General features: G+C 50.4%; 2 protein-coding genes across 2 annotated transcripts in view; both read left to right on the forward strand.

Moving 5' to 3' along the window:
- DNHD1 (dynein heavy chain domain 1) overlaps positions 1–14,440 on the forward strand; it is a 69,111-nt gene extending 54,671 nt beyond the window's left edge. The window contains 11 exon segments of the mRNA XM_059134811.1: positions 890–2,504; positions 2,692–2,897; positions 3,095–3,299; positions 3,375–3,477; positions 6,663–6,812; positions 7,066–7,248; positions 7,399–7,830; positions 8,008–8,479; positions 13,315–13,605; positions 13,832–13,984; positions 14,160–14,440. Of these exon segments, the coding sequence (XP_058990794.1) occupies positions 890–2,504; positions 2,692–2,897; positions 3,095–3,299; positions 3,375–3,477; positions 6,663–6,812; positions 7,066–7,248; positions 7,399–7,830; positions 8,008–8,479; positions 13,315–13,605; positions 13,832–13,984; positions 14,160–14,371 (4,022 nt within the window). The 3' untranslated portion in view covers positions 14,372–14,440.
- Positions 14,441–17,809: 3,369 nt separating this feature from the next.
- Positions 17,810–18,849, forward strand: LOC131837690 (dynein heavy chain domain-containing protein 1-like). Its single transcript, XM_059183485.1, has one exon. The coding sequence runs from the start codon at positions 18,001–18,003 to the stop codon at positions 18,847–18,849; it is 849 nt and encodes a 282-aa protein (XP_059039468.1). The 5' UTR covers positions 17,810–18,000.
- The last annotated feature ends 30 nt before the right edge of the window (positions 18,850–18,879 follow it).

Below are 18,879 nucleotides of genomic sequence, written 5' to 3' on the forward strand. Positions count from 1 at the left end.
TGAAGCCCAGAATCATGCTGAGTGAGAGAAGCCAGACCTGGCAAACTACATACCATATGATTCCCTATATTTCAAGCTCTAGAACAGGCAAAGCTGTGGGGTGCCTGGGTAGCTCAGCATCTAGCTCTTGGTTTCAGCCCAGGTCATGGTCTTGGGGGTCATGAGATCGAGCCCTGTATCAGGCTCTGGGCTCGGCTGAGCACAGAGTAAGCTTGGGATTCTCTCTCTCCCTCTATCCCAACCTCGCTCTCTAAAATAAATAAAATGAAGTCTTAAAAAAAAAAAAAAAGTAAAAGAGGAAAAGCTAATCGATAGTGATAGAAATCTGATCAGATAGAAGTTCCTGGGACAACGTGGTAGGGGGATTGACGGCAAAGGGTCATGAGGGAACTTTCTGAGATGATGAAGCATTCTAAGTATCACTGGGGCAGCAGTTACGTGGGTGGATACATTCATCAAAACTCACTGAACTATATATTTAAAATGCATATATTGTATTTTATATAAATCATATCTTAATATTGACTTTACAGAAATGCACATGTGCTAATTCCTCCTTCCGATTGTGATGGCTGCACTTCTCTCTTCTTGTGGTCAGATCAGGTTTCCATCCATCTCAGCTTCCAAACCTTCCGACTGTTAGTGAATAATTGGTCACAGAGATAGGGTTTGTGGGGAGAAGAAAGAAGAAATTACTTTTAGGGAGAGTGTGGGTGGGCAGAGATCAATTTACTCAGACATGACCGAGTCCCAATGCATCAGGTGTACAAAACTCCTTTAGAGCCCTGTGTGCGCCAGAAGTAAAGCCAGTGAAGCAGGAACAGGAAGAATGAAGTGACACGGTCATGCGCACCCCTGCCTATCCTCACTGTTGGTCTGTGTCCCACAGACCCCGGGAAGAGCTGCCAGCCAGTGTTGGAGACTCTGCGCCAGGCCGTAGATGGCACGGTGTATGGCCACAGCACCTTGGAATTGCAGACCCTGCAGCCTGTAGTCAACTTCCTTGCCACCGCCACAGTGCCAGGCTTCTGTGAGCGCCCACTGTGTCCACGCCTCTTTCGACTCTTCACAGTGCTGGCCCTGGGGAGTGTGACCCAGGCCATGCTGCTGAGCAGGCACACACCAAGCATCCAGGCCTGGCTTGAGCGCTTTCCCTCTGTGGAACGGGAGGTGGTTCTAGCAAAAGCCCTCGTCCAGGCCTCGCTGGAGGCCTGGGAGGCGGTGGGCAGCTGCTTTCTGCCCTCCCCCCTCCACCCACATTACCGCTTCTCCCTGCACTCTGTGAGCCAACTCCTGGGTAGCTTGCAGTTGCTGCCCACCAGGATGGGCTCCCGGGGCTTTCTGGACTGTCCCAGCCATCAGGAGCACTTGCGCCGGGTGTCGGGCCTGCGTGGCACCCGCCTGATGATTATGATGGCCATGCGCAACATGGTGCGTCTCTGGTTGCACGAGGCCCAGAGAACCTTCTGTGACCGACTGGACAGCCCCAGGGAACGCTCCTACTGTGCCAAGCTGCTCCTAGGAGTAGCTCAGAGTGTCTTCTGCTGTGGACCAGCACCCCAGAACGGGGGCAAGGGCTCTGAGGAGGAGGAGGAGGAAGAGGAGGAAGAAAGAGTGCCTGAAGTGGAATCTGAAGGAGAGCTGGCCCAGTGGGAGGACTTAATAAGCAACAGCGGCAGTGAGACAGAGGAGGAGGAGGACCCTTACAGCCTGGATGTCACCACCAGCTCACCCTCCGGTGATTCAGGTCGAGCACCTTCCATAGTACCAGTAAAGAGGGAGACCATAGAAACCCTAAGTCCAAAGATGAGCCAGGAGGAGGGCACAAAGGCTTCTGGCTACAAACTCCAGTTAAACAGAAGCAAGATTTGGTGGCAGAAAACAGCCCAGATGGACCTGGCCACACCCCTTCTGCTACCAGTGCTACTACTGCGCCCCCAGGAAAAGCCCTCAGACCTGGTCTTCAGTCAGGAGCTAACACTAGGGTCCAGCTCTGAGAGCCCCAACTTGTACCTGGAACGGCAATGGGAGAGCCTAGAGGAGCAGCTGTCCACTTCAGCTGCTCAGCTGAAGCTGAGCACCCACCTGGCCCGGTGCCACACCATGGCCAAGCACGTGGCCCGCCTGGTCCGGGTGCTGGCCAGGCCCCGGCAGCATGGCCTGTTGCTCTCCAGGGCTCTGGGTACAGGGCGCCGTACGGCCATCTCTCTGGCAGCTAGCATTTACCAGGCCCGCCTCTTCCATCTGCCATCTGGCTCAGAGGAGGCCATTCTCCAGTGCCTCCGGGATGCCAGCTGGCATGCTGGAATGTTAGGCCAGCCAGTGGCCCTGCTGGTGCCCAAGGGTGTGGATCTCACTACCCTTCATCGTCTGCTAGCCCTGGCAACCTGGGGCAGTTTCCCTGACCAGTATACAGAGGCAGATCTGGACAGCATTGAAGAACATCTCCCCAGAGAAAACCTTAGTGTCAAGCAGAACATCAAAAAGGAAACGCTGTTGCAGAGGTGAGACCAAGAACCCCATGTGAGGTGCTGCTCTTCTCTTGCTCTATGCTGGCCAAAAGGCCAAAAAGAAATCTAAGAGCTGCTGTGAAGGCTCAGAAGACTGGGGCTAAGGGTTCAGGTTTGGCACTGGGCTTAATGGGAAAACAGGGATAAAGGGGAGCATGGTATCTGAGCTCCTGGCCCACAGGTTCTATCAGCAAGTCTGCAACCACCTGCACATGTTCATCCTGATTGGAGATGACCAGATCCACGGGGAGCTGCCCTCCACCCTTTTCCTGAGGCTTCTTCAACTGGCCATTGCTAGCATTGACCGCTATGAACCGTGGGACCAAGATTCCCTCATCAGTGTGGTCCGGTACTACCTGGAAGGTGCTCAGAATGTATCCACTGATGGTAAGCCCTTTCTCCCTGTTCTCCTTACTACTCTCAACCAGGTTTTAATGAGGATTCAGGTCAGTCTCCCTGTCTCTCTCTTCCCAGAACCTAGTGATCCCCTTCACCTTTTATGCCTTCCTTCCCAAATCAGAAGAGGGTCCCTTTTCTTACCCGTTCTCCTGTAAGCTCACAGACTAAAGTCATGCCCATTTCAGACTCTCTGAAGTGCCCAGACCTCCAGGCGTCAATTCCCAGGGTGGCTAAAGCCATGGCTCTCATTCACCTTTCGGCTGTCAGCTATTATGGACACCTATGCCCCGAGTTGCCACTCGTCACCCCCAAGACTTTCCTAGACTTTCTGGACACCTTCACACTGCTGCAGCAACAGATGACTCTGCAGATTAAGAACAAGTTCCAGCGGTGAGTTGTCCCATTTCCTGCCCTGTACCTCCTTCTGCTTCCTTGGGCCCACTTATTGGTACATTGTATCTCCAGAATCCAGAATGCCTTGGGTCATCTGAGAATGATTATCAAGAAGCACAATACCTACACCAACTTTGTCTTCAACTTAGAACAGCTGCTGAAAACCTCCTGCAAGGTAAAGAGGGAGAAGATTATGATGTATGCACAGTAGGGTCAAAGCAGGAGCCCACAGAGGGCTTTGGAGGAACCAACCCTGAGTGAACCTTCGTTCTTATCTCCCGAGAGTACCCCTTTCCCCAGGGGACCTCTTTAATCCCTGCTGCCTCCTCCTCTAAACTTTTGAGTTTAGGCTCAAAGTTCCCCATGGCACAGCTGAGACCAGGCTGATTCTTCTAAACACAGGAAACCCCAGTGTCTGCTTCTGCTGTCCTTACTATGTACTTTGATGATGGGAAGTCCAATTTACTTCCCAAGTAAATTGTATACATCCCCATCAGGGATGAGGCAGAGATTACTTTCTCACAGGTGCCTCTACTTTCACCCTTTCTTCTCCTTGATTCTCTATCGTGGCTCATTGGCACACCTCTTATGTCCCTCCTTTTTCCCATACAGCTTTATCCCTGTACCTCTTCCTTCCACAAAAATACCAACTATACAGGGCTCATACATAAACTGGGGAAATGTGGATGGTAAATTGACATTTTTAGGCAAGAAGCAGAAAGAGATTGGAATGGTACACTAGATCTTGCTGTCCTCAACTTCTTTCGTCACCCTCCTCTACAGGACATCTCCCAGTAACCAATTCTCTTCTCACCTCTCCCTGTGCTCACTCCCTTAGAGTTCCTCCAATACAATTCTCACATAACAAGAGAGAATTTTTCTAATCCAAATTTAAATCCCATCATTTTTAATAAGAGGAATTCTGAAACAGCTTTCTTTTTCTTCCTGCTAAACAATGCTTTGGTGAAGGTTCAGTGATTACCTCAGAGAAATAATCTAGTGGTCAACCCACACACAGACAAATGGTTCCCCCCTACTGGGCTTTTAGGCCATAAGCTCCCAATGCCTAGACTATCTCTTTTGATGGATGTCCCAGGGCTCTCACCCAGTGCTGCACAACTGTAGAAGTCTGGCTTCCATTGTATCCACATGCATGGTTGTCATCGTGTTCTCTGTAAATGATGCTCTCTAGAGTTCTCCTAGTACTAGTGCCCTCCTACCATCTACCACCAAGGATCACTAGCTTAGATGAAATCTCCAGACTACTGAGATTAAAAAAAAGAAAGAAAGAAAGAAAAGAAAAAAAAGTTCACAGAGGGACAGGAATGGCCTCTCCCATGTTTTCCAAATTCCAGTTTCTTGTCTTGGGTCCTACCATTTCCCAAGACGATTAATACCAGGAATTGTTGATCTGGCTTAAAAGTGCTTTTATTCTTTGACCCCTGGGTCAGTTATATTAAAGGACAACATAAGAAGCCCCAAATATGGATAAGAGATGCTCATAGTGGGGGTACCTGGTTGGCTCAGTCAGAAGAGCATGCAACTCTTAATCTCAGGGTTGTGTGGGTGTAAAGATTACTTAAAAATAAAGCTTTAAAAAGAGAGAGAGAGAGGTGTTCAGTGTCAGAGGCATTCAGTGTCAGGTCCTTTGGCCATTCACTCAATAATCATAATAGTGTGTACTTCTTTCAGAGTTCCCTAGGAAACAGCATTACCATCCACTTAGTATTACCATCCACTTAGTTAAGCCAAATCCCAGGAGTCATTCTGGAGTCCTTCATCTCTCTTCTCTCTCATATTCGTCTGGTTCATTTATTCATTACCATACGCTATAAAAATTAATTGAACTTCACTCTTTTTGTCTGCCCACTCATTAATATATATGCCTGTGTCTACATAGAGCTATGTCTACATCTAAATCTAGGTCAATAGAATCCTTGCTACAGCTTTCTGAGGTGGCTATCCTTTTCCCCATTTTACAGATGGGAAAACTAAGATCCAGAGAGATTAGGATGAGGATTAAATGATCTCACATGGATAGCATTTGAAAGTGCTAGCACACAGTAAGAGCTCAGTAAATGATAGCTCCTCCTAATAAGAAAGATAAGGTACTGTACTGACCTTGCCTTCATGGTGCCTAGTTTACTGGAACATATGGATTCATCCAGGCAATTACAAGACAGTGTGTTATGACAGAGGAAATCCATTGATACTTGATACTCTGAAGTATCGGGCACGGGAAAAGGCCCAGAGGTGAGAGAATGTGTGCCACATTGGAGGAGCTGAAAGTCAGGAATGGCTGGAGAGTGGGGTGCTGGGGGAGGAGAGATAAGAGGTTGGAAAGTGGAGTTGAGCCCTCCTGGGCATGGAGGCCTCATAAACCAACTGGGAGAGTGATGAGTGTTCAGGAACATGATAGTGATGGTATTTGGTTTCAGCATAGAGAGTGGAGTAGAAGAGAGCTGAATAGGTAGTGAGGGAGCCCACGCACGGGCAGGGGAGCAGACAGGACAGACTGGTAGGAGGCAGACCTGAACGGACTTGAAGATGGGCTGGGCTTGGGGGAATAGAAGAGATGGAATCAGGGTAACGATAAAGTTTTCTTCCTTGGGAAACTTGGGTGTATTTTGCCATAGTTCTCTGAGAAAAAGAACATGTGAGGAGGCAAATAAGGTTGTAAGAGATCTGAGGGGGCGTAGCCAAGACGTTCATTTGTGGACACGTGGAGTCTGAGGGGCCTGCGAGGCATCAGAGAGGAGGTTTCCACTAAGCAGATGGATACATGGATGTGGGGCTCAGGAAAGAAATCTGGTTTGAGATAGTGATTTGAGAGTTTTTAGAACAGAAGTGGTTATCAAAGCCATGAAATTAGGCAGGATACATAGAAGTGTCGAATGAGAAGATAGGGAGGCCCTAAAATGTTGCCAAGGGATGGTAGAGGGAGAGGTGAAGAAAGAGCAGCCACAGAAGTTGGACAAAGCCAAAGGATAACACAGAGTGATGAAAGTCAAAGATAGACAGTGCTTCAAGAGAGCGGGAACTATCTTCTGTAACAAATGCCACTAATGGGTCAAGTAAGATAAAGAGTATAGCATAATGGTTAAGCACACAGACTTTGGAGTCAGACTGCCTAGGCCTGTATGGCAGATCAGGAGAAGCAAACACCCATTGGAGCTGTTCATACACCAGTAAGTGACAGTTCCAGGGCTCAGTCTTTATCTGGGGACTATACAGAGTTCAACTTGGTCATCCTGACTGTCAAGTGAGGACTGCTGGAGTCCCACGCCCACAGGGCTCCCTTTGGGATAGTCCCACCTGGCCCAGGACGTTGAGCTGCAGAGCCTGGATCTCTGTTTACAGAATGTGACCACACTTCAGCAGCAGCTACAGAAAGGCCGGCTGCTCATCAAGCAGCAGCTGGCAGAGTGTCAGCAGCAGGAGAACCTCATTGAGACCCTGACCAAGCAGCGGGATAACCTGCGGGCTCAGCACGAGGCTTTCCTGGAGCAGGTGGGCTCTTCCTGCTGCCTGCCCTGCACTGGTCCTCTCCTGTGAGGGGACAGCCTTTCATAGGAGAGATGCCCAGAGGAGAGAATGGGATGGCTTGTCATGGAGTCTTCTGGGGGAGGGGAAAAGGTGGTAGGATGACTTCAGGAACTGCCCTCTTGGGAACCCTGAGAAAGAAGTGACCCCTCCTGGCAACACCTTGAAGGAAGAGGACACTCTGGGAACTCACTTCCAGAGTGCATCTCTCCTCATTTAGATGGGTAAGGCCTTCCTGGGACCTCTGAGCCAGCTGCAGGTGGCTGACTTTGAGGAGATACGGAGCTATCGAGCACCACCAGAATCAGTGGTCCAAGTGACCAATGCACTGTGCGACCTGTTCCACTGTGAGACAGGCTGGGCCAGTGCCAAGCAACTCTTATGCACCGAGGATTTTTACCAGGTAGGGAATGTGGAGCTCAATGGAGGAGGAGAGTGGAGGCCTAAGGCGGTGGCGGGGAGGGGGGGGGTGCTGGCGGAGTGAGGTGGTTGGGGCAAGGTTCTGAGCAGAGCACCTATGTCTGCCTTTACCTCTCTTAACACACTTTCCCAGGAGCTGGTGTTCTTCCCTAAGGAGAAGATGACAGACTCAGAGATGATAAAGCTAACCCAAGCTCTGAATGCTCCAGGGATGAGTGATGCAGCTCTGCGGGCAGTAAGCATACCCGCAGCAAACCTGGCCGCCTGGCTCTGGGCTGTTCTGCGCTACGGGCTGGCCCAGCGCCGAGGACTACCCACGGGCCTGCTTCTGCGGCAGATAGAGGCCACACTGGCTCGGGAGCAGGCCCACCTGGGCCGCTGCCAGTTCCAGGCCCAGGAGACCCTAGAGCACAATTTGGATCTGGCCAAGACACTGGAAGAGGCCCGGGCTTCAAGCAACCAGATGATAGAGAACCTCAATCAGGCTCAGTGTGGCCAGTACCACAAGTGGCCCATCAAGGCTGCACTGCTCACACCCGTGCACTCCTGGACTACAGAGCTCCAGGTAACCAGCCCCTCCCGGATTTCCCCCTCAAGTTCATTTCTGCACTACTGCCCCCAACTCCTGGGCTGCTCCCTGGGCCCTCCCTGCCACACTTTCCTGCACCTCCTGCCTTACTCCTTCTCTGCCTGTACCTTCCTCGCTGGCCCATAAGCCCTCCCCTCTCCCTTCTCATGCCAGAAGTTGAAGGGGCACTGCCTGACTGTGTTCGGAGACGCCCTCATGTGTTCAGCTGCTATCATCTACCTGGGTCCTTTCCCGCCGGTGCGGCGCCAGGAGCTACTAGACAAGTGGCTGGCTCTGTGTAGGGGCTTTCAGGAGCCCCTGGGTCCAGATGATGTGGCACAGGCATGGAAGCAGATGCAGAAATCTGTCGTCATGCCACCAAAGAACCCCCTGCTCTCCATACGCTCTCCCTTCAGCCTTCTGTCCTTGCTGAGCTCTGAATCTGAACAGCTCCAGTGGGACCGAGACCTGAAGCCCCAGGCAAAGTCAGCCCGCCTGGCAGGCCTGCTTCTGAGAAGCAACACCCACTACTCCAGTTGCCGATGGCCTCTAGTGCTTGACCCCGACAACCAGGCCCTCATCTGGCTGAACCCGCTGCCTCAGCAAGAGACTAGATCCTTGGTCCCAGACCCCACTGAGCACAGAGGTAAAGCCAGGGATGATGAACACAATGCTTCTCGGGTATCTGAAAGGCCAACAGTCTTGGCCACATGTGGTCTTCCGTTTCATAATGAAGACACTAAATTTTTGTGGCCAGGGTATCCTAGACTTCATCAGCCCTTATGATATTAATCAATTAGGTCACATTTGCATCTTAGGGCCTATTTTTCAATGATTCTGAATCTACATGGCTGACCAGTCTATGATCATCCACTTCCCTGGTCGACCCAGCACTCTTAGAAACTTGGCCTACAACTCAGAACCTTCCTTACTATCCAAATTTACCCCATGTTCAGGAATTCTGGGGAAATATTTCTATTAGCTCTGCTTGGAGCAGAGACCCATCTGGGTAGAGTATCAGAAGGATGTGTTTCCTAGGGGAAGGAAATAAGGGTGTTGTGTAGGGGAAGGAGAAAGGATGTTTATTTTCCAGAAGAAGAGGTTGGGAATGGCACTGGGGAGAATAATAGACATCTATAATGGGCTAGGTAGGTAAGAAAGTCGTCTGTAATATGGGCTCTTTAATCAGGCTCTATAATCTGTCTGGGTCAAATATCTGCTCTTTCCTAGCTATGTAAATAGGGCAAGGTACTTAATCGCTCTAAGCCCAAATGTATTTGCAATAAAATGAGCATCTTAATTATACCCATCTTAAAACATATTAAGACAATTCATGTAAAAGGGTTTTACACGGTGCCTAAAAATAATAAATTCCCCAAAATGTTAGTGTCACTACTAATGTATTACTGCTACCATTATTCCACTCCATCCCTTGGCTGTCCAGCACAACATGCCACTGTGCCCATATCCCATTACACAAATGCCCATGACACAACTATTCCATGTAAGTGAATTTACCCCCTCTCTAATAAGAGACACCCTGAAGAAACCTCCAGCTGCAGCGTCCAATTCTGAGTCCAAGAACCGTGAACGATGTTCACAGTTCTTGATCAGACCCAGATGTGGCTCTTTGTGATTCTGTAACCTATGACAGAGTGAGTACATGCTAAATCTTGCCCTAGTAATACACCTGATACGCAGAGTAAAGCAAAATCAAACCAAGATAACTACAGTAAAGGTCCTGTTTAGAAACTAGGTAAGGGTAAGAAACTCACACTTGTCTATTGGTCTTCAGCATGTGCTGTGTGACACCAGACAGTGACAGTAAAGAGAATGATTAGCATCATTCACTGGCTATAGCGGGAGTTCTTGGATAGCCACTTGGGCTGTCCTGAGTTCTGATGAACAGTATACTTTTCCCAGTTCACTGTCCCCAGTGCTATCTGTGAAAGGAACATTGGGCAAGAGTCTCCTGTTCGTAGCTGTTCTGCCTTACATACCCACTTCCTATTGGAATGGGATGGGGCCTTAGGATTTGCCTTAAAATGAAGCAAACACGGATCACTTATTACCAGACAGGGGATTTTCTAGCTAATTTCTTTAACTCTCTCACTTTTTTCCTTCAGATTGCATGCGTAAGGACTCTATTAGCTATTAACCAATGCCAGAAATCTTGGCATATTCTCATTCTTGAATTTAAACCCCACTTTTTGTCTTCTCTCTTAACACTGATTCTAGGGATTCTAGCAATCCCACTAAGCCTTAATGTAAATGTCACCCATCTAAACCTTGGCCTTAACCTCAGAGCTGTAGTAATGAAACAGTCTGAGCAGTGAGCTTAGGCTAATTGGCTATGGAATGTAACCCCTATTACCTGGGGCTGTATCCCAATCAAAAGGGGGAGGTAGACTGTTATGTTTGTCAAGCAGGGAATGCTTAAAAAGAGAAGTGCTTGGGATGGACCTGGAGAATTAGACTTCCCTGATTTTCCAGGCTCTTCCAATTGCCAATAATTTTCCTATTCCATGCAATATAAGGTAGAAAATTATTTTTACAAATCAGCAAGATGCATGAGTATCTGATCATCTGTAGTCTGAAATTGCTTGATATGTAGAAAGGAAAGGAAAGAAAAGCAGAAAGGAAATTTCTTTAAGTTTTTTTCTGGAGGTTGTTCCTTTTATCTAACTAGAGAAGTAGTCAGCATGCCTTCTACTAAATCCACTGAAGTTCAATGAGCATATGGTCCAAGTCCCATGAGATAAACCAACATCTTACCCACAACATAACCTAGCAGGGAGAAGAAAAATCCTCATTGCCCCTCCCCCCTACTAATTCACTGTATCAGCTGGGAATGCTATCATGATCAGTAACAAAAGCTCAACTTAGCATGGCTTAAGAAATAAGAATTTAGGGGTGCCTGGGTGAGTCGGTGGGTTAAGCCTCACCTTTGGCTCAGGTCATGATCTCAGGGTTCTGGGATCAAGCCCCGCATCAGGCTCTCTGCTTGGCAGGGAACCTGCTTCCTCCTCTCTCTCTGCCTGCTTCTCTGCCCACTTGTGATTTATCTCTCTGTCAAATAAATAAAATCTTAAAAAAAAAAAAAAAAGAAATAAGAATTTACTGGGGCACCTGGGTGGCTCAGTTGGTTAAGCGATCGACTCTTGCTTGATCTCAGCTCAGGCTTGGATCTCAAGGTCATGAGTTCACGCCCCACATTGGGTTCCATGCTGGGTGTGGAGCCTACTTTAAAAAGAGAGAAAAAGAATAGAAAGAAGGATTTATTGATCTCACATTATAATAAGTACTGAGATAAGCAGGTACAGGGCTCCAGTACTGACTTCAAGTACTCAGATTCTTCTTTCTGCTCAATGATTGTTAGCATGTTGGCTCATCACATTATAGTGGGTTGAATGTAGTGGGTTGAAGCCTAACCCACAGAACCTATTAATATGAATTTATTTGGAAAAAGAGTCTTGTAGGTATAACTAAGTTAAGAACCTTGAAATGAAATCACTCTAGATTATCTGGGTTGGTTCTAAAAACAACGACAATTGTCCTTATAAGAGAAAAAAGAGAAGGCATAGGTACACAGAGGGAAGGCCTCATGAAATTGGAGACAGATAGTGCAGTTATATAGCCACAAGCCAAGGAACTCCTGGAACCAACAGAAGCTGGAGCCTTTAGAGGGAGTGCAGCTTTTCCAACACCTTGATTTTGGACTTCTGGCCTCCAGAATTATGAAGAAATAAGTTTTTGGGTTTTTTTTTTTCCAGCTACCATATTTGTAGTAGTTTGTTACCATCGTGGCTGCTATCCTGCCAAGAATCATGTCAGAGTTGCTGCTAGCCATCTCTGTCCCTTCTCTCAGGGAAACAGATCTTCCAGCAGTCTGGATAGTCGAATGCGGTAGGCAGAGTTTTGGCCCCTATCACTTTTGTCCTCCATTGTTACTCCTGTAACTAAGTTCCATAGCAGGAAAGACAGTAATCTTAATTACTAACCAATCGACCTTAAAATAGAGATATCCTGGATTATCTGGGTGTGCCTAGTGCACTAGGTACATGTGCCCCTCAAAGAAGCAAGGAAGGAAGAATAGACAGTCAGGGAGATCTGAAACATGAGGAAGATTCAAGAAACTGTTGCTGGCTTGAAGATGGAGCAGGCTACCGGGAGAGTGTGAAATAGAAATGAATTCTGTCAAAAACCAGTAAGCCTGAATGAGCACCCAAGACCCAGATGAGAACTACAGCCCCAGTTGATGCCTGATTAGCCCCGTGTAACCCCAAGTGGAGCATCCAGTCCTGCTGTGTGGGGCTTCTAACCTTCTGAACTCACACATGATAAATGGGTGTTGTTTTAAGCTGCTAAGTGATAATTTGGGGTAATTTGTTAAGCAATAAGAAATGAATCCACTAAACTGCACCTGACAACCTCCACTTGCCTATTTCCTTTTTTTTTTTTTTTAAGATTTTATTTATTTATTTGACAGAGATCACAAGTAGGCAGAGAGGCAAGCAGACACACAGAGAGGGGGAAGCAGGCTCCCCGCTGAGCAGAGAGCCCGATGCAGGGCTTGATTCCAGGATCCTGGGACTATGACCTGAACTGAAGGCAGAGGCCTTAACCCACTGAGCCATCCAGGCGCCCCTGCTTAATTAATACTTTTTTTTAAAAAAGATTTTATTTATTTATTTGAAAGAAAGAGAGCACAAGCCAGGGGAGGGGCAGAGGGAGAGGGAGAAGTAGACTCCTCACTGCTCAGGGAACCCAAGGTGGGGGTCAATCCCAGGACCCTAGAATCATGACCAGGGCCGAAGGCAGACGTTTAACTAACTGAGCCAGTCTGGTGCCCCTAAGCTTAATACTTGAAAAAAAAAATCCTAAAATTCTTAAATTTAATACTTAAAAATATATATTATTTATCTTTTCCAGTTCCTGCAATAGAGGAGGCAAAGGAGAAGGGGACTGGGGAGGGAGCCATCTGTGTCCACTGCACACCCCGTGACTTGGCTAATTCCAGTTTATGGCCTTTCACATACAAGTTGCTACTTCCAGGCACTGATTTCTATTCACAATTCTTTTCATTTTGATAGAATTAGCTTAGGCAAAAAGAAATACATAGACTCTGTTAACCAATCTGGTGAAAGGTCAAAATGGAGCTGATTCAGGGATACCTAGAACCCCTCCCTGGAGTTTTAGAGAATTAATAATGACAGCTAACATTTGTTGAGTGCTTACTAAGTCCAGTGCAGAGCTATTCATGTCATCTTTGCAGTAACCCTGTGAGGTACCCACCAATATCAACCCCATGTTGTAGACGTGTTGCAGATAAAGAAATTGAGTCAGAAGGAGCTTAAGTGACTTTCCCAAGGTGTCTTCCTGTAGACCTTGCCTCATGAGATGGAGCCCCTGGGTGAATGGTGTTCCCTGGGAGGCTGGTACATCCTCTGAGAGGAGTTCCTCTGCATCTTTCTACCACAGAGAAGGGCTTTGTGAGAAATCAAGAAGAAGAAGAGGCCACGGAAGAGGAAGATGACAGTAGTGAAGGGTGTGATAAGGCTAAGAACAAGACAAAAGAGCAGAAGACACAGGACAGGGAAAATGAGGAAGAGAGAGAAAAGGAAGAGGAGCAAGAGCAGGAGGAGGAGGAGACCGAGAGGCAGGAGTCAAGGCCAGCCTCTGAGACTGGGTCTCTGCCCCTTCCCAACCTTCATGTGCTCTCAGGTGCTGACCCAGAGCTGGGTCCTCAGCTCCGGGAGGCAGCTGCCAATGGTGAGAACAGGTTCCCATCCACCATGTCCCCCTTCTGTGGCCCCATGAGTCTCTCACCCCCAGACTGACCTCAGCTCCCATCCTTAAGCCAGGCACTAACTTGTGGAAGAGCCCTAAGGGGATCCTCCTATTAGCCAGCGGAGAGCTGGTCAGAGCCAGATTTTGTGTGGCGGGAGGGGCGGGGGGCTGGCATGGTGGGTAGGGTGTCCTTGTCTTCCCCTCACAGGCCTGCCCGTGCTACTGACCAATATGGAGCTGGGCCTAGGGTGCCAAGAACTGCAATGGCTACTGCAGCGGGAGGAGCTGAGCCATCCCCAGGTGCAGCCTGGCTTCTGTCTCTATCTGAGCACTACTGTCCCCCTCAGTGCCTTGAAAAAAGGTGAGCCCTGGTGGGTAAGTTGCCACCACAGCTTTGTGGACACAGTGGGCCTCCCGCATCCCTCAGTCTGGCCCCAGGCAGGCTCAGGACTGTGGTCTGGAGCCATATGCCCAGTACACCCCACCCACTGGCTTTGCTAAGGGGAAAGCTTAAGCATCTCCCATGTGACCCCAAGTGCTAGGTTATGAACTGCTGAAGAGGATGAATGTGCTGGATCTAAGCCTCAACATGGATACCCTGGAAGACCAGATGCTGCATGAAATCTTGTGTGCAGAGTGTCCCGAGCTCAAGAACCGTTGGGAGGACCTAAAGACCAGAGCCCTGGACAGCTGTGAATCTGTGAAGGCTGCTGAGGTGCCCGGGGGTCCTGGTTATGGGTGGGCATGAGCTTTAGAGGGGCCCAGGTACGGGGGCAGAGATGAGTGTGGATGGTTGCAGACTTCGTGGGAAAGGGTCAGACCCATGGAACAGGTGGCTGTTTGCAGGAGCGGCTGCTGCGGATGCTGCTTCTCCAGAATCCAAAACATCAGAATCCAGCTAAATTCCTGCGGGACATGGTGAGGGCTCAGGCAGAGCTATGTCAGCTGCGTGCCCGCTGCGAGGATCTAGAAGACCTAAGACTGCAGGAGGTGGCCTTGTGGGCACCCTATCGGCATGTGGTCTGGCACGGAATGGCCATAATAAAGGCCCTTAGCCCACTGCAGAACCTGCTGCCCCTTTTCCGCATGAGCCCTGACAACTGGCTAGCAGCCACCAAGCGGGCTCTGAACAGCATGAAGCAGTGTGAGACTCATCAGGGGGAGGACCTGCCCAGCCATCTGCTGCATTTGAGAGTACAGCTGACCCGCCAGCTCCTGGGCAGCACTGTGGCTGCACTCAGCCTGACCCAAGTACCACTGGTGGGGGCCTTGGGTGCTCTGGCGCTGCTGCGAATGGCAAGGAAAGCACCAGAGCTGGAGAGGCTGGCATTCTGGCCTGGCCTGGCAGCCTCTCCTAGCACAAGCTACAGCAATCCAGGTGTGGCTCGGCCAGCCTGGCTGGGGGTGAGAGCCTGGCGTGAATGTAGCATGTTGGAGCTGCTGCCCCCATTTGCGGGGCTGTGTGCGTCCCTGGCAGGCCACTCCAGTGTTTGGCAGGCTTACCTGTCCCTGTCATCCACAGTGCTGGGTCCAGCGCCTGGGCCTGGGCCTGACCCACTCAGCCTCCTCCAGAAGCTGATTCTGTGGCGTGTGCTGCGACCTGAGTGCCTGGCAGGGGCCCTGGCAGACTTTACCACTTGCCTTCTGGGCCGGCCCCTGGATGAAAACCTGGGTGCCTCCACCATACCCTTCGAACACAGTCAGGCTACTCGGCCCATGCTGATCTTGTTGCCACCACCTGGTCACCCCACAGCCACCAAGCATCCCCTGACCATCATCCAGAAACTGGCTGCCGGGCATGAGCAGGTTTGAGCCTAGTCTCTTGGCCACAGAGACACCAGACCCCTGTGGGCCGAGATGGGGTGTGGTGGCTCCCTCCTAGCATTCTTACAGATCTTTCTGGCTTACTCAGGGATTTCTGGGGTCATTTGTGGCATTACGTTGTGTCCCTTGGGTAATCCTACGATCACTTTAAGTTCTCTGCCACTTCTCTGTTGGTCTTCAGGGGCAGAAGCATCTGGAGGTGATCGCTGTAGGCTCTGAAGCCTGGGACCCAGTCTCGGTAGTGGTCAGCACGCTATGCCAGGCTATGCATAGAGGGCACTGGCTGGTGTTGGAGAACTGTCATCTGATGCCCCACTGGCCAAAGGAGCTGCTGCAGCCCTTGCTGGGGCTGTTGGATGGAGCCAGGGGTGGGTCTGCTCCCTATTCCAGTTCTGGGCCCGAGCTTGATGCCCTCGCTCCTGTATCTCACTCCTGACCCCAGAGCCTCAAGTTTGTGTCCCTAAACTTGTGTCTGACCCTTTAACCCAGTGATTGATCTCAGCCCCCATATCTGACCCCTAGTGGTCTCGGACCTGGAGTTAGAACTGCCTCTAGTCCAACCCACAAGCAAGAGTGTGACGACTGTCCACAGAGATTTCCGTCTTTGGCTTATTTTGTCTGCAGAAGCTGTTGCTTCCTTACCAGGTGAGAAGTCCCCACTATGGCTCTCAGATTGAAGGAGGAGGGCAACTGTGCTATGCTGACCCAGCACTATCCTTCTGCCCCAGCGGTGCTGGCTCAGCACTCCATGCCTGTTTTCTGGGACCAGTCTCTGGAGCTGGGCCACATCTTGACTGACAGCTTGGAGCTAGCCCAGCAAGGACTCTCTGCACAACCCCCAGCAAGGATGCTACCTCTCCTCCTCTTACATGGCCTCCTGCTACACCGGCAGCTCTATGGAATGAAGCTGCAGGCACACAGGGGGTGCTGGTGAGAGACCCTTTTCCATCTTGCTCAGTCAGTCGTTCAGCAAACACTGAGCATTTTCCATATCCCTGAGGAGTACGACTAATTCCTGCCGGGGCAGCACCCAAGTGTGAGGGCAAGGGGAAGTCAAGAAAGGCTCCCCCAAGGACTTTGTGCTCTCTTTTTGAATTGAGTCTAGGAAGCAGAGGCAGATCAGGTGGAGATGGGGCTTTTCTGAGTAGAGGGAACTAAGCTTGGCAGGAGGAAGATTTCATTGTGGCTAAGGTGGACATGTTGGGGGTTGAGCAGGGAAAGGTGAGACTTTGGAGGCGAGGCCCTCCAAAAGGGCCTTTAAGACCATGGTAAGGGGACTGATTTTATCCTGAGGACAGTGGGAAGCCACTGGAGAGTTTTAAATAGAAGAAACGTGATCCTAAGTATCTGTTGGAAAGATCACTCTGGCTGCAGTGTGGAGAATGGACCAAATGGGATAGGGCTGGAGGCAAGCAGAGCAGTTTTGTTTCTGGGTTTTTTTTTTTTTTTAATATTTTATTTATTTGACAGAGAGATCGCAAGTAGGCAGAGAGGCAGGCAGAGAGAGGGTGAAGCAGGCTCCCTGCCGAGCAGAGAGCCCGATGTGGGGCTTGATCCCAGGACCCTGAGATCATGACCTGAGCCGAAGGCAGAGGCTTAACCCACTGAGCCACCCAGGTGCCCCAAGCAGAGCCATTTTAGGAGGCTCTGGCACTCTGAAGAAATAAGACCATAGTATGGTAGTACCAGTAGGGATAGAAAGTAAATATGGAGTGGGGAAGAAAGGAGTCAAGGATGGCTCCCAGATTTCTGCCTAGGACAGCAGGAGGCTGGTATAGGAGGAAATGATGATTTCAGTGAAAGCAAGTTGAATTTGAAGTGCTAAGTAGCAATTACTTGTGAACCCTTGTGAGTTTGGAACTTGGGAGCCTGGGCTAGAAAGACCCGAGCCCTCAGCAAAGGGATGGTTCTGATGCCCTATTCCTGCTCCCCTCCCCCAGGAGTCAAGTGACCCTGACACAGGTCCTTCAGATCCAAGACCAGCTGTGGACTAGCCTTAGCAATCCCAGTGCTGCCATGCAGGAACTGGCAGGTGAGACTCTTCCTGTCCCCATGTAGTCAGTCATCAGCGCTCAAGAGAGCCCTGAAAGGCGTGGGAGTGGGAGGGCTGGGACACGGACATAATTCCCAGCTTTGGTTTTGGTTTGGGAGGTGGTGGAAACTGGAGGGGCTACAACTAAGGGGCTCTGACCTTATTCTCAGCTTCGGTTTTCTATGGGGGTCCTTTGGGAGACAAGAAGGACAGGGAGGCCCTGATTAGCCTAACACAAGCCTGCCTGAACCCCAGCAACGGGAGCTGGGCTCAACCACACACACCCCAGTATCTGCTGTCTACTCTGCTGCCCAGCCCAGGTAAGCTGCAGTCAGTATCTGTGTTGGGGTGGGGAACAGTCTGTGTAATGCCCCCCTCTCAAGAATCTGAACCGCAGTACCAACAAAGGTGTAGGAGGGGGCAATATTCACAGTTACGAGATGGTGGCTTAATGTGTCACTCCTCCCCTTCACCTCCAAGAGCTAGGGGAGCCAGATGCTTTGGCAGAGTGCAGGGCCCAGATGCACCTCTTGCCCACACCGCCGGAACCCCAGAGCTGCGGACTGAGTGTTGGCTCCCAGGCCTGGCTGTTACGACGCCAGAGTCGCACACTCTTAAGCGCGCTGCAGCAAACTTTACCCACTTGGGTTCCTGCGTCTCGTGGGAGCTCCCGACGCACTGAAAAGCAGCTGCGGCAGCGCCTAGTGCAGGCCAAGCGGAGGCTGGAGTCGCTGCGGGCTCTGCTGAGGGAGACCGCAGGCCAGGAAGAGTCTGACGCCGAGTGGGTGGTGCTCAGACTGAGCTCACAGCGGCCTCTGCAGGCCTTCCTCCAGACAGAGGTGCTGGAGCTGAGCCAGCTGGTGGGAGCAGTGCTCCAGGACCTGGATTGCCTGTTGCAGCAGCTGCAGGGTGCGCCCCCGTGTGCTTCCCCGCGCTGTGTCGCGGTGGCTCAAGCTCTCTGGACTGGCCGCCTACCTCCGCCTTGGCGTCGCCATGCGCCTGCCGGCCCACAGCCACCCTGGCACTGGCTGCGACAGCTGTCACGCCGTGGGCAGCTGTTGGTTCGCTACCTAGGCGTGAACACCAACGTACCAGAGCGCATCTTTCACCTATCAGCCTTTTGCCACCCACGCCGCCTGCTGCTGTCACTGCATTGGGAGGCTACCTTTGCTACGGCCGCCCTGAACCCGTCTGTGCCTAGCTCAAATTTACCTGCCTTCCAAGGCTCCGCTCCAGTGGGCTCCCCCATAATCAGGAGCCTGAAACAGCAACCCTTAACCCTGCCAACCGTATCTCATGAACCATTCACGTATCTGCCCCTCAATCCCAGCTTCCCCCCTCCATTTACACTTCGCCCCTCAATTCCCTGATTGCACCTTACAATTATCCCACCTTGCCTC

This window comes from Mustela lutreola, chromosome 1, assembly GCF_030435805.1.
Source record: "Mustela lutreola isolate mMusLut2 chromosome 1, mMusLut2.pri, whole genome shotgun sequence".
NCBI lineage: Eukaryota > Metazoa > Chordata > Mammalia > Carnivora > Mustelidae > Mustela > Mustela lutreola.